The sequence below is a fragment of the Girardinichthys multiradiatus genome, chromosome Y, assembly GCF_021462225.1.
Source record: "Girardinichthys multiradiatus isolate DD_20200921_A chromosome Y, DD_fGirMul_XY1, whole genome shotgun sequence".
Classification (NCBI taxonomy): domain Eukaryota; kingdom Metazoa; phylum Chordata; class Actinopteri; order Cyprinodontiformes; family Goodeidae; genus Girardinichthys; species Girardinichthys multiradiatus.
The window spans coordinates 14,033,755-14,050,637 of NC_061818.1; the positions used below are offsets into that span (position 1 = coordinate 14,033,755).

Consider the following 16,883-nt stretch of genomic DNA (forward strand, 5'->3'; position numbering starts at 1 on the left):
GTCAGTAGGGATAAAATAGAGCTTACTGCAAACTGACTGCAGCCTGACGAAGTTGTTGACTGAGCATGAGGTTAGCGAGGACAATCCTGCTTCAAAACCTTCCACACCCTACGCAGGTATGTGCATGAGGTGTACCTAACCAGAGATGCACCAATTAGAAAGTTGTAATATCTCCTCCACTATAAAGAAAAATGCTCTTCTGCTTTTTTGCATAAATTTAAAAAGGGTAAACATCTCGAGTGTATTTTTGTTTGTAAAATAATATCTATGTTTTTCTCCAAAGAGGTCCAAAGTGATGGAACTTTCTCTGCATCACAGAAAAACTACAGAAACTGATATTCTCTAGGATCTGCTACAGATGTAATAAAACCAAGATTAAAACAAATTGCACCAAAATGTATGCAGCTTAAAAGGTCTATGTCACCAGATAATTCACTTTTTTCCCCTTCAGGGTCATGTCAAAATTAACAGCTGCAGTTACCTTAGCTTTAAAACAGGAAAAAGATCAGATTTTCTTTTAGACAGTTCAGTCAACTGTCTTACTTAAACACCTTAGCAATTAACAGGATTAGTTTTAACCAAAACAGTTTTTCTACAAGTCTCTTGCAACTTTTCTTCTTCCTTTGACACCTCACAGACACTGAATGTAGCCCACTTTAGTCTTCTTCCCTCAATAACAACTTGTGAACTAAAGAGTTGTTCTGAGTGCGACCCGGAAGCTTGCAGGTATGGCTCTTTTACCGATGCTCCCTGCCACTCTTCCTTCTGGATGCATGTATGCCACCACAAAGAAACATGACCTTCAACTTTCTGGTTGACTTCTCACTTTGTGACGTAGTCTTATTCTGGTGTGGATGAGCCCCACAAGAAGAACGGCTTGTATGTTGCTCATACCTCTGGATCTTCCGGTGCAGATGGCCCTCCATGAGCCATGTAGGTGTAGCTAGGTGGAGGCAGGGAAGGGAAGCTGGAAACTTTAAGCCTCCAGATGTGCCGAGGGTCTGGGGAAGGCAGCTTCTGTGAAACACTCTGGCTGCTACAACTGAACACAAAAAAATGAGTAATGTTCCAACCAAACTTTTCATCACTGTGTGAAACATGACAAATATGACAAGTAAAAACAACCATATAGAACAGTTTTTAAAAAGGTATGCTTGGACAGATTAACCTGGTAGAAGAATCTACCCGTGTTAAGGGGTAATACTAACACTCCACTTCATTTTCTATTGCTAAACTAGCCGAAAAGCCAAATGTGAGAATTAAAGAATAAAAAGAAAAGCCCATTCGTCTGGGACATGTTTTAAGTGAGGGTAAAAAAAAAAAAAAAAGATTTAGTTATAATCAAGAATCAGTAAAAGGCAGCCAGAAGTTCTTTTGATTGATGATCACATTTAAAGCTAATTAAAATGTACACTTTCATTTATTTTTATATCAATAGAGCTGCTCTTAGTTTAGAGCAGAGGTGTTTAAAGTGCAGCCTAATGACTATCTGGAATAATTACTGCATTGCATTGTACAAAATGTTTCTATTTTGCCATGTTTATTGAATCCATTTAGATTAATATAGCTCCATTGATTTTTTAATGGATCTATGAGACTACATTCACTGCTCTTGCCATGCAGCACTTTATCTTCATGTACTTCATAAATCATGCTGATGTTTACATGAATTTTGCCTTAGCCTTATGACTGCTTAAACTGCCAAAAGTGTTGGCTATACAGTAGGATATAATGCAAGTGTCTTAAGAATAAAACTGATCTCAATGCACAGAAGTGTTAAAGTATTTATTTGTTGTGCAGACATACAGGTCCTTCTCAAAATATTAGCATATTGTGATAAAGTTCATTATTTTCCATAAGGTCATGATGAAAATTTAACATTCATATATTTTAGATTCATTGCACACTAACTGAAATATTTCAGGTATTTTATTGTCTTAATACGGATGATTTTGGCATACAGCTCATGAAAACCCAAAATTCCTATCTCACAAAATTAGCATATCATTAAAAGGGTCTCTAAACGAGCTATGAGCCTAATCATCTGAATCAACGAATTAACTCTAAACACCTGCAAAAGATTCCTGAGGCCTTTAAAACTCCCAGTCTGGTTCATCACTCAAAACCCCAATCATGGGTAAGACTGCCGACCTGACTGCTGTCCAGAAGGCCACTATTGACACCCTCAAGCAAGAGGGTAAGACACAGAAAGAAATTTCTGAACGAATAGGCTGTTCCCAGAGTGCTGTATCAAGGCACCTCAGTGGGAAGACTGTGGGAAGGAAAAGGTGTGGCAGAAAACGCTGCACAACGAGAAGAGGTGACCGGACCCTGAGGAAGATTGTGGAGAAGGGCCGATTCCAGACCTTGGGGGACCTGCGGAAGCAGTGGACTGAGTCTGGAGTAGAAACATCCAGAGTCACCGTGCACAGGCGTGTGCAGGAAATGGGCTACAGGTGCTGCATTCCCCAGGTCAAGCCACTTTTGAACCAGAAACAGCGGCAGAAGCGCCTGACCTGGGCTACAGAGAAGCAGCACTGGACTGTTGCTCAGTGGTCCAAAGTACTTTTTTCAGATGAAAGCAAATTCAGCATGTCATTCGGAAATCAAGGTGCCAGAGTCTGGAGGAAGACTGGGGAGAAGGAAATGCCAAAATGCCAGAAGTCCAGTGTCAAGTACCCACAGTCAGTGATGGTCTGGGGTGCCGTGTCAGCTGCTGGTGTTGGTCCACTGTGTTTTATCAAGGGCAGGGTCAATGCAGCTAGCTATCAGGAGATTTTGGAGCACTTCATGCTTCCATCTGCTGAAAAGCTTTATGGAGATGAAGATTTCATTTTTCAGCACGACCTGGCACCTGCTCAGTGCCAAAACCACTGGTAAATGGTTTACTGACCATGGTATCACTGTGCTCAATTGGCCTGCCAACTCTCCTGACCTGAACCCCATAGAGAATCTGTGGGATATTGTGAAGAGAACGTTGAGAGACTCAAGACCCAACACTCTGGATGAGCTAAAGGCCGCTATCGAAGCATCCTGGGCCTCCATAAGACCTCAGCAGTGCCACAGGCTGATTGCCTCCATGCCACGCTGCATTGAAGCAGTCATTTCTGCCAAAGGATTCCCGACCAAGTATTGAGTGCATAACTGTACATGATTATTTGAAGGTTGACGTTTTTTGTATTAAAAACACTTTTCTTTTATTGGTCGGATGAAATATGCTAATTTTGTGAGATAGGAATTTTGGGTTTTCATGAGCTGTATGCCAAAATCATCCGTATTAAGACAATAAAAGACCTGAAATATTTCAGTTAGTGTGCAATGAATCTAAAATATATGAATGTTAAATTTTCATCATGACATTATGGAAAATAATGAACTTTATCACAATATGCTAATATTTTGAGAAGGACCTGTGCAGACATACAGTAGGAGTCTAGGTTGTGGTCAGAGTCTTTCTGACTAAACACACAGAGGGAGAGAGGAAGTTCACAGTATCTGTAAACAACATACCCATTGTAAAAAAGCATCCAGTTGACATCTGGAGTTAAAGTGTAAGCCAGGCAGGAGTGAACCAGAAGCACCAGGTTGGACTCTGCAGGTCCCAGCAGTCTCAGCTCCACATTAACAGGTTTACCCTGCATGAGGCTAATGGGCAGATGAGCTTTAGGGTAGAACTTGGCAAAGAAGGCATCTAGAAATCAAACAGTGATGTTATGTTATTAAATACCACATCACCAATGTGAATACAGCAGGTATTGGTCTACTATCAGTTTACCAATTTTAATATGGAAGCAAACATTTTAAGATGCTCAGGAGCAATGACCTGACTAAGGCGGTTTTCACACCTGAGGCGTGGTCCGCATCCTAAACAACCATACAGAGACCGTTTGGAGGAGGTGGCCTCGGTACGGCCCCAATGAACTCTAGAGGGGTTCGTTTATGGAGTGAATGTGATCCGACACGGCTACCAACTAAATGCTGCAAGCCTTCCGAAGCCAGGTTTGCATTGCATTGTGTGATGCAGTGGAGTGAACAAACTAACAATGCTGGCCTTTCTTTTTTGTCAAACACATGGAAGATTCATGACATCTTTTCAAAATCAATAAGGATACTTCTCAGATAATTTTGCATGAAATTATATGGATTAACAGACTAAATATTTTGATTAAATTCACAGTTTTCTTCTACTAGCTCAAAGAACAACATCTGCTTTCTGTATTTACATTTGGTTCTCTCGCCCCGTACACATCTGACCAATAAAACAGACAGAACTTTCTCGCGTAGTTTGTAATGACAGATTTCTGTTAGTCTTATCTGCATAAAAAAGGACCCGAGCCATAGGAAAAACGTACAAAAATAAACTCAACTGATTCAGACCAAAGTAAACTGACTATAGGCGTACCCAGATGGAGAAATTGAAAAAAGGCACCTGTTGCAATTCTCAGTACCACAGTAACAACTGATGGTGTTGGTGCAGTGGAGGGCAGATGAGATCGGCCAGCCTTATGCAGCCTAACTTGACCATGTGAACCTGAGGGGGAGCTGCATCCTACCATCAACCTGCAGGCAGACAAAGTTTAACCAAGCAGAAAACATTTGATCCCATTAGAGTTTCAGCTCTCTGTAGTGCTTTGTAATTTATTGGCATTTTAAATGACCAAAACATTGTGAAGTAAAAGCAAAAGAATACATCGTTTTTAATTTTTTCTGTTTACATATAATCACAGTTCATTTTTGTTCACCCCCGTCCACTCTGATAAAAAACAAAACCCATTGGAACCAATTCAAATATATAAAAAAAAAAGAACATTTCGATCCATTATCTTATTTCAAACAGATGTTTGAAAGATGCAAAACCTACAAAGACACGGCTGGCCACCTAAACTGACAGGCTGGACAAGACGAGCATTGCTCACAAAAGCAGCCAAGAGGCCCATGGTAACTCTGGAGGAGCTGTAGAGATTCACAGCTCAAGTGGAAACAATTGTCAACATTTGTGCACTCCACAAATCTTGCACTTATTGATCAGTGTAAAGAAAATAAGCATGGGTGAAAAAGGTCATAAGAAGTTGCTCCATCTCCTACATGACTTGTGGCTGCAAAAACAAATACATGTAAGAAGGTGCAACAAGCAATACTCTATGTGCGGTGGACAATAACACTGCAAAACATCCTAAACACAAAATCCCTACAGGAGAACATGGTGGTGCCAGCATCATGCTGTGGGTTGCTTAAAAAAAAAAAAAAAGGTAAAAAAAAGCTCATGAAGGATGTATAAGCTCAATACAGGGCAGTCCTAAAGGAAAACGTTTTAGGATGTTCACCTTCCAGCAAGGAAACACTAAACAGCCAGAGCCACAATAGAATGGTTTAGATCAGAGGTGTCCATTACTCAGGAGCTGCTATCCAGCAACTTTTTAATTTATCCCTGCTCCAACACATCCGAGTCAAATGGCTGAATTACCTCATCAGCATTCAGTCAATTAGCTCTGCAGAGGCCTGGTAATGAGCCATTTATCTGATTTCAGAATGTTGAAGGGAAACATCTAAAAGTAGCAGGATATTAGTCCTTGAGGACTGGACCTGGGCACCCTTGGTTTAGATCTAAACACATTCAAGGGTAAAACTGGCAAAGTTTAAAGTCTAAATGCAAACCCAATTCAGAACTATTGAGAAACTGAAAAGCTAAAAAATTGCCACCTAGATGTTCTCTCTTAAATCTGAGGCTGAGCAATTTTGCAAAGACAAATGGGCAAAATAAAGTTCTCTCAGTATGCAAAGCTGGTAGAAACATACCCCAAAGACTTGCATCTGTAATTGGAGCAGAAGGTAATTCTAAAAAAGTACTGACCCAGGCTGAAGGCAAATGCATGCCCATACTTCTCATTTTTAATAACCACTAATTTTCGATAATTATGCATGACTTTGATGAATGTAGCTGGGATTTTATGTGATAAACACAAAGATTTTGGTTATAACATGACAAAAAAGGTCACCTGCAATGCAAATCTTTCCCCACAGAGCATCACGACAGGATGTTACCACAAATATGGAGTAGTACAAGATTTGCTTCGCAATAAACCTAAGGCATGGCAACACTGAAGAATATTCCAACACCGACACAAAAATCAACTTGTTCAGAGGAGAAATCAACTACACAACCCATGATACATTTAAAAAGAGATTGCATACCTTACAGGGAAATAACCTCTGTCCCTGTTTGACAGGATACCTTGGACTTCTGACTCATGAATCACTGACCAGACATCTAAGAAAAAAAAAAAAAAAAAAGATTACAGATCAATTATTCCTTCTGTCTGTAGAGTTAAGTTTGGAACCACAGAAGGAGGGTCAATAAAAGAGAACCAGTCTGAAGGTGGGAGCAACAAGGAATCTGACTGGTCCAACTATAGGACACAGCAGAAATAAACACATGCAAAGTCACATAGATGTCAAAGGATAGACTAATCCCTTCCCATCTGCATCAGTTCTAGATTCCACAACTGGATATTCCTCAAAATTAACAAAGTCACATTTTTAAATAAAAACAAATGTTGAATTTTTAAGCTGAATTTCTTAAGAACACAAATCCCTTTTTCAGAGTCCACAGTGTAGTTCTGTAACAGTCCTAAGAAACAAGACAGGTCATTGTTTTCATCACTATCTGCATTTTTCCAATTTACAAATGCACCTCAAGTTAAATCACAGTGGTAATTTAGTTATAACTCCAATAGATTTGTTACACAGACACATTACAACATCTCATCTCTAATTTTAAAGATCATGACTTGAAGCGAATGAAAAAAAAAAATAAAAAAAATCAGCAAAGGGAACCTGATAAAGTTCCTCACCAGAGGGAAGCCTAAGGTGATCTAAAGTTTTGACTTAACTTACAGGGGAGAAACACCAACACAGGACGTGGCTCCCCAAACCATCAACTGTGGAACCTTCACACTGGACCTAAAGCAGCTTTGATTTGGTGCCTCTCCAACCTTTCTTCAGACTTTGGGACCTTGAGTTCCAAAGGCAGTGAGAAATTTATTCTCATTACATTTCATCTAAACCGGTGGACTACAACAGTCCAGTCCTTTATCTCCTTTGCTCATGCAAGAGCCTTCTGACATACAAATTCCTTGTATGTCCAAAAACATACTTGGCAATAAAGCTTTTCTGATTCTGATAGCCTCTGTTTTAGGAGTGGCTCCAGCCCATTTTCTCCAAACATCTGTGTGTGCTGGTACCTGAAGCACCAACTCCAGCTGCAGTCAAAGCTTTGCTTCGCAATGCTCTCAAGGCTGTAGTTATCGCTGTTGCTTGTGCACCTTTCCTGAACCACACTTTTTCCTTCCACATTTGACAATAACAGGCTTGGTCACAGCCAGCTTCTTTAGCAGTGACCTTTTGTGCTTTACCTGCCATGTTTAGGATATCAGACTGTCTGCAGGACAACTGCCATGTCCCTGTGATTGTGTAGGCCATGACGCATTGCTTCTGTATCAGTCTTTTAGAAATAGTTCCCTGACAAATTGATTTTCATTAGCTGCAAGTGAATCTACATAAAAAAAAATAAAAACTTTAACAAGCCATAATTTAATTTGGTAATTAAAGATTCAAAGGAATGTCTTACATCTTTGTTTACCTTGCAGCCATCCAGAGGAACAATGTAGATGTCAGGATCTGAGGAACGCTTCTGCAGCATGCAGGACAACTTCCTGTCTCCAGAGGAAGGAGCAGGTAGGGCCGCTAAGGGATCCAATAAAGAGTCAGGCACAGCCAAGACAAAATCTAGCCCTGCTGGGCCATCTGTTGAACCAGATACTTAGAGATCATTCCTGAAATATGTAGCTTTGTACATTTCTTTAATGTGTACAGAGTAATTACAAAGTATGTTTGAAACAGTAACCTAACTAATTCAACTTTTGGTTTCTAGCTTTTGGGACAAGTACCCACAAGATTTTTTTTTTTTTTTTTTAGAAAGATTGGAGTTGTAAAATGTGTGGACAGCAGCCAAAAACAGACTGCACTAAATATCTGAAACTGGTCCAAGACAGCAGGGTGGGGGGCAAGGTGTTTGGATGAGGCATGAGCTAATCTCAGCACATGGTTCGAGGGAAAAAGGTGGCATGAAATTAGAATTTTACTGACATGCTATACATTTTATTTGATAGGATGGGATATAAGCACACCCAACTAACCTAATATAACAGCACCTCTCCTTTACAGGACAGAATGTAGCATTACCTTCATTAAATGCCTGAAAAAGTAATGTCCACCATGATTAAGAAATAACTAAACTTTTTCTTTACATACAAAATCAATGTAAAGCCAACTGTGTCAAACTTAATAAAATCATCCATTTATTCATTCATTATGACTATAAAATCCCTTGGAATTATTTATTCTATCAGGATCGGAGGGGATGTCACATCTTGTGTGTGGCCGAGCAGTCAATCATTGAGTCATCTATCCATCCATCTCTTTATATTAACTTTATTCAGAAACATTGCATTCCCCGATTAGGATTGATTTGTATTGGCCAGTCAGAAACTAAATCCAAATTTTGTACAGTCAACTGGTTTCTGTACAGTTCCGAATTAACTTTAGAGTGGTGTGTTTATGTTGTAAATGTGAACCAACACAGCTACCAGGTAAACACTGCAACCTTGAGCTAAACGCCTTCCCGTAGCCAGGTTTGCATTGCATTTTGGGATGCAGCAGAGCGAACAAACTAAAACAATGCCAGCGCGTCCCGTGCAACTTTCAAGACATCTTTTTAAAATAATTTAGTATAGTTCTCAGATACTTTTGCATAAAACTATACCGAGAAGCAGACTAATATGATTAAATTCTCCATTTTCTTCTACCAACAAAAAGTTGGATTTTGCATTTCTGACTGGCCGCTACAAACCAGTTCCAGTCAACTGGTCTCCTTTCGCATCTCTACAACATTTTACAAATACTAGTATTTTAAGCATGAAAGTAAGATTCTAATGAGACCATTTACCTCTCATAAAGTCATCCAGCTTTTCTTTAGCCCCATGTCCTCTGGGGTGCCAAGTGATATAGTTAGAGTAAGGTGGATTAAAGGTGTTGGACAGTGATAGTTGGGGACCTGATTGACCCCCCTCAGAAGCACGAGGAAACCTCTGCAGTTCAGCATAATCCAAGTTTGAGGAAAGCAGAGATGTAGAGCCTTTATCTGAGTCTTTACTGCCTGGATGATTTTGCTTCTGGTAGTATCTGAACAGCTGAGGCAGATAGTTGAGATTGAAATAATAGTAAGGAAACATCAGTCTATTGTGACTGCCATAAACAGGTTCAGAGGAAGGAGAACTGGTTTGATATTTAGAATGGGAAGGTTGCTGAACTGATGTTTGAGCCAGATGGTTGTACACACCACGCAAAGCTTCTGGCGCATAATACTTTAGGTAGTAGTTATAATAGGGATGGTAATAGTACTTGTAGGGATCAGCATTATGTGTAAATCCTGGCGTGGGAATAACTGGTTTGTCAGGAGGGACTGCGACTGGATCTGGTCTTTGTGGGGCTGGAGACTGAACTGTAGGAGTCACAGAGGAAGAACGTTTGTTGCCATCGTTGCCCTGTAGCCTTGAGCTAAAACTGGGCTGAACATCAGTCTCTTTATCTGGCTTATTTCGGTTGGGAATAACATTTTGTTTTTCCTGATTTGCAAGTTCAGCAGGGTGAGATGAGGACATGTTTGCTTTTGCAGCCCAGTCTAAATGGAAAAGCCCAAGTCTTTTAGCCTCACCCATTGTAATATGTGGGTAGAAATAAAAATGGTATGGAAAAGGCTGAGGAAGGTAAGGTGAATGAACTGCTGTCACTTTGTTTTTCGTTTGGGTGGTTACAGGTGAAGAAACCTGCTTTGTGCCCTCTTTGAGACCCTGGGGCTGCTGGATATCAGGAAGCATGGAAGGAAGTTGATGGTTCTGAGAATCAGAGGTTCGTGGTCCACGAACACCTGGACCTAGGCCCTGAGGTGTGCCAGGAAAAGGGATTTTGGGGTAATGGTAGTAGTGGTAAAATGAGCCAAAATCATGATTTGGATGCTGGAAATGAGGAGCTTCAACCTGAACTGGCAGGCCTGTAGGAGTCACACTGTTCCTTGAGAGATCCGAGAGGGGAGCTACATGAGTTTGTTTTTTATCTTTATGAAACGAACCTGAACTTTTCAACTGATCTTTAGATGAAAGAGGCTTTTGGGTCATGAAGTGTTCATATGCATCTTTAAGAGAAATCTGCTGGTAGTAATGGTCCTGAGAGCTTAGCTGGGATGTAGGGTCAGCCTTAGAAGCCAAAGAATGAGGAGGAGGCTTGTACGAGTCCTGTTCTTTATGTTGAAAATAACTATAGTGATATGTTGGGTGAGGATGGTAAGGTGGAGCCAAGTAGAAGGGTGGCACAAATAGGAAAGGACCCAGGGATTCAAGCTTTGGTTTTGGCAACGTTCTGGTAAGATCAGGAGAGCCGTCAGCCAGAGACTCATGGGTAGCTGTGGGTACTTGAAAGGCAGGGTTAGGACAAGCCAGCATGAATATCTCCTTTCCCATTCTAAGCAGAAGTGTGCTTTTTCCATCCTGAAAGACAATTCATTGTAAGTAAAAAAATAAAAATAAATAAAAGCTGTCAAAAAGAGGAAAAAATAAACAACTAAACTTTCATTTCTAGAAATTTGTTTTTCAAAAGATTTTTAAGTATTGTAAAGCAACAATAAAGTTTTAGTAAAATAAACAGAAGCAACAATTATTCCTGGTACTGTTAAAATAAAGACTGCAGTATTTTTATCAATTAATTTTCCAAGTTCACTTGGGTGAGAAAAACATAATAGTATAATAGTTTAAGTGCTTATTGTGCAACATATCCCTATTTGCTACTCATAAGTACAACAATCTGATATCAGCTGGTTAATTATTTAGTCTACCTGCTCCAGGAGCCTGAACTCAGCTGCTTAATAAACATGTTGCTTGTAGCTCACAAACTGCAGTTTCAAACCAGCAATGATTAGCTGGTTTTCCTGTTGTAACCTTTTTCCCCTGGAACTCAATTTCTCAGAAATGTACAGTGGGGAGAACAAGTATTTGATACACAGCCGATTTTGCAGGTTTTTCCACTTGCAAATCATGTAAAAGTCTTTAATTTTTATCATAGGTGATCTTCAACTGTGAGTGACAGAATTTAAAACAAAAATCCATTAAATCACATTTTGTGATTTTTAAGTAAATTTGCATTTTATTGCATGACAAAAGTATTTGATAAATCAGAAAAACAAAACTTAAAATTTGGTACAGAAACATTTGATTGCGATTACAGATATCAAATGTTTCCTGTAGTTCTTGACCAGGTTTGCAGACACAGCAGCAGGGATTTTGGACCACTCCTCCTTACAGGTCTTCTCTAGATCCTCCAGGTTTCGGGGCTGTCGCTGGGCAATGTGGACTTTCAGCTCCTCCAAAGATTTTCAGTTGGGTTCAGGTCTGGAGACTGGCTAGACCACTCCAGGACCTTGAGATGCTTCTTACAGAGCCACTCCTTAGTTGCCATGGCTGTGTGCTTTGGATCATTGTCATGCTTGAAGACCCAGCCACGACCCATCTTCAATGCTCTTACTGAGGGAAGGAGGTTGTTGGCTAAGATCTCCTGATACATGGCTCCATCCATCCTCCCCTCAATACGGTGCAGTCATTCTGTCCCTTTTGCAGAAAAGTATCTCCAAAGAATGATGTTTCCACCTCCATGCTTCATGGCAGGGATGGTGTTCTTGGGGTTGTACTCATCCTTCTTCTTCCTCCAAACACGGCGAGTGGAGTTCAGACCAAAAAGCTCCATTTTGTCTCATCAGACCACATGACCTTCTCCCATTCCTCCTCTGGATCATCCAGATGATTCATCATTGGCCAACTTCAGACGGGCCTGAACATGCGCTGGCTTGAGCAGGGGACCTTGCGTGCGCTGCAGGCATTGAATCCATGACGGTGTAGTGTGTTACTAATGGTCTTCTTTGAGACTGTGATCCCAGCTCTCTTCAGGTCATTGACTAGGTCCTGCCGTGTAGTTCTGGGCTGATCCCTCACCTTCCTCATGATCATTGATCTCACCTCGTGGGGTGAGATCTTGCATGGAGTCCTTAGACCGAGGGAAATTGACCCTCATCTTGAACTTCTTCCATTTTCTTATAATTGCATCAACAGTTGTTGCCTTCTCACCAACCTGCTTGGCTATTTTCCTGTAGCCCATCCCAGCCTTGTGCAGCTCTACTATTTGATCCCTGATGTCCTCACACAGCTCTCTGGTCTTGGCCATGGTGGAGAGGTTGGAGTTTGTTTGATTGAGTGTGTGGACAGGTGTCTTTTAGACAGATAACGAGTTCAAACAGGTGCAGTTAATACAGGTGATGAGTGGAGAAGAACTAACAGGTCTGTGAGAGCTGGGATTCATACTGGTTGGTAGGTGATCAAACATTTATGTCATACAATAAAACGCAAATGAATTACTTTACACACAATGTGATTTTCTGGATTTTTGTTTTAGATTTTGTCACTCACAGTTGAACATTACCTATAGATAGAAATAAATTGAAGACTTCAACATGCTTTGCAAGTGGGAAAACCTGCAAAATCAGCAGTGTATAAAATATTTGTTCTTCCCACTGCATGTTGCCCTAGCTAATTGTGTGGCGTATAAAACCAGGCTAGTTTCACGACGATCTGGTCCCACGGATCTCCACACTGCTACAGCAAGTCCAGAACATTATTAAAAACTGTAAAATCAGACCAATAAAGCATGTGCAGTAGCCTTCTGTCAGCCAAATGACCAGCAGTTTGCAGCACTGGGTGGAGGAGGGGCAGAGCTGTGTTATTCTATACTCCATAGATCTGGAGAAAATGCTGCCCGCTACAGTACTCCCTCTGGCATCTCTTTAGAATGAATTTAAACCATAGAAAATTATGGTAATGTTTACACTTTTGAAAAATTAACTTTCAAAAACCTTTACATACTTTGATAACAGCAAACATTCCCATGCTTGGTAAAAATGTTTACAATTTACCTTTACAGTTGTACCGCAAGTAATGAATGGGACTGCAATGACTGTCTCTGCGGCTCGTCTCTCCAAAGTGTAACCACACTGTTCAACCAACAGCCCCAAAGGGGTCCATTCTCCCCTCACTGTAGTAGAATAGAGCGATAAACTAAGACAAGATTAAAAAGGACAAACTGATTTTTAAGGGCTTGCTGATCCTTAAAGTACATTTACCATTTATGTGCGTGTTCTTCATAGCCAACGGTCCTCGCAGTTCGACAGTCATGCCATTTGGGTAGCAGCAGAGGGAGGACGGCCCCTCACCTTCAGGTTCGAGGTGAGAGACCGGGCAGAAAACCTTGACCGGAATCCCCATCCACAGCAGAGGTAACACATAGCCGTCATCCTTAAGCAAAAGCATTATACCAATATGTCCAACAATAGCATTAGAGATCCATTTGAGAAAATCTAGCTGGTCACATCAAAAAAAACAAAAAACAAATATGAATCAATCATCTGAGAAGGTTCCCGCCACACCTCTCTAAATTTGGATACTCTGGTGAGGTGAATACCACAGTTTAGCTTAAATGATTCAGTTAAAATGCAGAAAAGTCAAAGCTTTATTCTAATAAGTCAGACAGTAAATAAGATGTGACTGGTGTTGGAAAAAACTAGATTTTACCACACCTCTCGAATGACATGACAGGCATCATACTGAGCCATCAGAGTGAGGTCTTTCCATGAGCTTCGAACTGAGTAACCACACTGTTGAGGTAGCTGGGCCAGGGGCAACGATGAACCATTCACTGGAAAATAATTACTTTAGTTAATTTAAGTAACAAAGTTTAATCTAAACATGTATGGTTAATTCAACTTTCCAATTACAACTTTGGCTTCCCAAGACTAAAAACATCATTAATTACGAAGGAGCCCTTAGTTTGGGCATCATTCTAATTTTTTCCTCATTATTTACCTATCCATTAGGTATCCACAAACCCTTTTTTCAAGAACACATTTGGCCAAAAAACCAGTTCCAAGCTACATCTTGGAGCCAACATAATAAAAAAGTCTAAGGTCCAGTTTAAGAACAGCAGTTAAATACACAAAAAAAAAAAGATTTGACCAGTTTCAAAATGGTTGCAGGTGGGACAGCGCTCCTGGTCTACCCCTTGCTTATAAACTTTACAAGGCCTTTTTATGTTGATCCAGCTTGGAGGATTGGTAACATTTTTCACCGTTATATTTGAATGACAACCCATCTAAATATGTGGATCTGAGCTACAAACTAACAAAGAATTGGCAAAGACAAGCACAAGTTATGGAACCAACACAATGGCTTTGACTTTGGTCTACCCATCACTATACAATAAGATGAAGATGCCATTGTGATTTATCGTCCCCCACTAGTGGCCTTTATTCCACAGTATATACACAGGAAATGAGCAGGGGGAAGGCGGGATGATGATGGCAGCAGACATTGGGGGAAATAAAGATTTTAGCCATGTTAGACGTTTCAGCCTCTGGCATAGTCACCAACTAACCGATGTCAAAATTTGGTGGGGATCTTGGTGCAGATGAAAGTCAGCAGTACTACTTCAAATATTCTGAGTTCTTTGAGCTTTCTAAATTACTCGAGGACATAATAAATATAAACTGGTTAGAAATACTTGAGAACCAAGACCTGAGAAAATCCATATGTCTGATCATTGCCCTGGAAAGCATGGTTCCTCTGATTAGGCAACATGGAACTTTGAATGCAGCTGTCAAGCCAAACTTCAGGAATTAAGGTGTTGTATTCTACCAATCGATGTCTATTGAAGGTCACTCAAAACAACTTGTTTAAAGCCATTTTAATAATCTCAGAAATATTTCCAAATGTTCCAAGGGTTTGTGTCAGAACAGGAACTTGAGATGCATTTATTTCCTTTTCTCTAGACTGTTGTAATGCGCTTCTCCTATGACTGGAAAAAAACAAAAACAACTTCCTTCAGTTTTGTCCAAAACTCTGCAGCAGGGCTCCAACTGCTTCAACATACACTCACCGGCCACTCAATCCATTTAGGCATGTAGACATGGTCAAGACAATCTGCTGCAGGTCAAACCGAGCATCAGAATGGGGAAGAAAGGTGATTTAAGTGACTTTGAACGTGGCATGGTCTGAGTATTTTAGAAACTGCTGATCTACTGGGATTTTCACTCACTACCATCTCTAGGGTTTACAGAGAATGGTCTGAAAAATAGAAAATATCTAGTGAGCGGCAGTTCTGTGGGCGCAAATGTCTTGTTGATGCCAGAGGAGAATGGCCAGACTGGTTCGAGCTGATAGAAAGGCAACAGTAACTCAAATAACCACTTGTTATAACCAAGGCATGCAGAAGAGCAACTCTGAACGCACAACACGTCGAACCTTGAGGCAGATGGGCTACAGCAGCAAAAAACCACACCGGGTGCCACTCCTGTCAGCTAAGAACAGGAAACTGAGGCTACAATTTGCACAGGTTCACCAAACCTGGACAATAGAAGATTGGAAAAATGTTGCCTGGTCTGATGAGTCTTGATTTCTGCTGTGACATTCGGATGGTAGGGTTAGAATTTGGCATCATCAACATGAAAGCATGGATCGATCCTGCCTTGTATCAACGGTTCAGGCTGGTGGTGGTGGTGTAATGGTGAGGGGGATATTTTCTTGGCACACTTTGGGCCCCTTAGTACCAATTGAGCATTGTGTCAACACCACAGCCTACCTGAGTATTGTTGCTGACCATGTCCATCCCTTTATGACCACAGAATCAGAATCAGAAAAGCTCTATTGCCAAGTACGTTTTTGGACATACAAGGAATTTGTTTTGGCGTAGTCGGTGCAATACAATACAAATTAAACAGTATAAACATATCTACAATATAATATAAATATATGTGCACAGTTTTAAGTGAGTGAGAGTAAGTATAGAGCAGTATAAGATGCAAGAGCAATAAAACAGTGCAGGTGATCATTGTGCAAGTATGGCAGTGCAAGTAAAGCAGGAGTCCATGCTGAACGTTAATGTAACGCATAGAGTTACAGGTTACGGGTGTCCTGTCAGCAAAAACAGGGGGGGTGTGGGGGAAAGGGAGAGTGTCAGGGTGGTTTCCGGGCTTTGTTAACCAGGCTGGTGGCAGATGGGAAAAAACTGTTCTGCAGGTGGAGTCGGGCACACTCAGCTGGGAGAGCTTCTCCTGTAGCAGAACTGGGACAATGGTGTTGAAGGCAGAGCTGAAATCAACAAACAGGATCCTGGCATAGGTTCCTGTGGAGTCCAGATGCCAGAGGATGAAGTGAAGGGCTAGGTTGACTGCATCATCTACAGACCTGTTGGCTCTGTAGGCAAATTGCAGGGGGTCCAGGAGGGGGTCGGTGATGTCTTTTAGGTGTGAGAGCACAAGGCGCTCAAAGGACTTCATCACCACAGAGGTCAGGGCGACGGGTCTGAAGTCATTAAGCCCTGTGGTCCTTGGCTTCTTGGGAATAGGGACGATGGTGGAGGACTTGAAGCAGGCTGGCACATGACATGTCTCCAGTGAGGTGTTAAAAATGTCTGTGAAGACTGGAGACAGCTGATCAGCGCAGTGCTTCAGGCTGGCTGGTGAGACAGAATCCAGACCAGCAGCTTTCCGGGGGTTCTGTCTCCTGAAGAGTTTGTTGACGTCCCTCTCCTGGATGGAAAGAGCCGTCCTCGGCGTGGGTAGGGGGCTGGTGGGGGGGAACTTCAGGGTGGGGGTTGGAGGTGTCAAGGCCCCTCTTGAGGTTGGGGAGGTGGGGGTGGTGGATTGTGGCTGCAGCTGTTGGGGGGCGTCGTGGGGG

General features: G+C 41.3%; 1 protein-coding gene across 2 annotated transcripts in view; it reads right to left on the reverse strand.

The window, feature by feature from the left end:
* The window catches only part of LOC124863953, a 35,347-nt gene that overhangs the window by 10,663 nt on the left and 7,801 nt on the right, over window positions 1-16,883 (reverse strand). The window contains exons 3-11 of one of the 2 annotated variants that reach the window (XM_047358534.1): window positions 13,730-13,848; window positions 13,277-13,448; window positions 13,070-13,188; window positions 9,005-10,601; window positions 7,628-7,743; window positions 6,193-6,268; window positions 4,430-4,560; window positions 3,511-3,691; window positions 895-1,042 (exon numbers count right to left, since the gene is read on the reverse strand). In XM_047358534.1, the coding sequence (XP_047214490.1) occupies window positions 6,254-6,268; window positions 7,628-7,743; window positions 9,005-10,601; window positions 13,070-13,188; window positions 13,277-13,448; window positions 13,730-13,848 (2,138 nt within the window). In that variant the 3' untranslated portion in view covers window positions 895-1,042; window positions 3,511-3,691; window positions 4,430-4,560; window positions 6,193-6,253. Of the gene's footprint in view, window positions 1-894; window positions 1,043-3,510; window positions 3,692-4,429; window positions 4,561-6,192; window positions 6,269-7,627; window positions 7,804-9,004; window positions 10,602-13,069; window positions 13,189-13,276; window positions 13,449-13,729; window positions 13,849-16,883 lie in introns of both variants that reach the window. The other variant, XM_047358533.1, reaches the window with a different exon arrangement.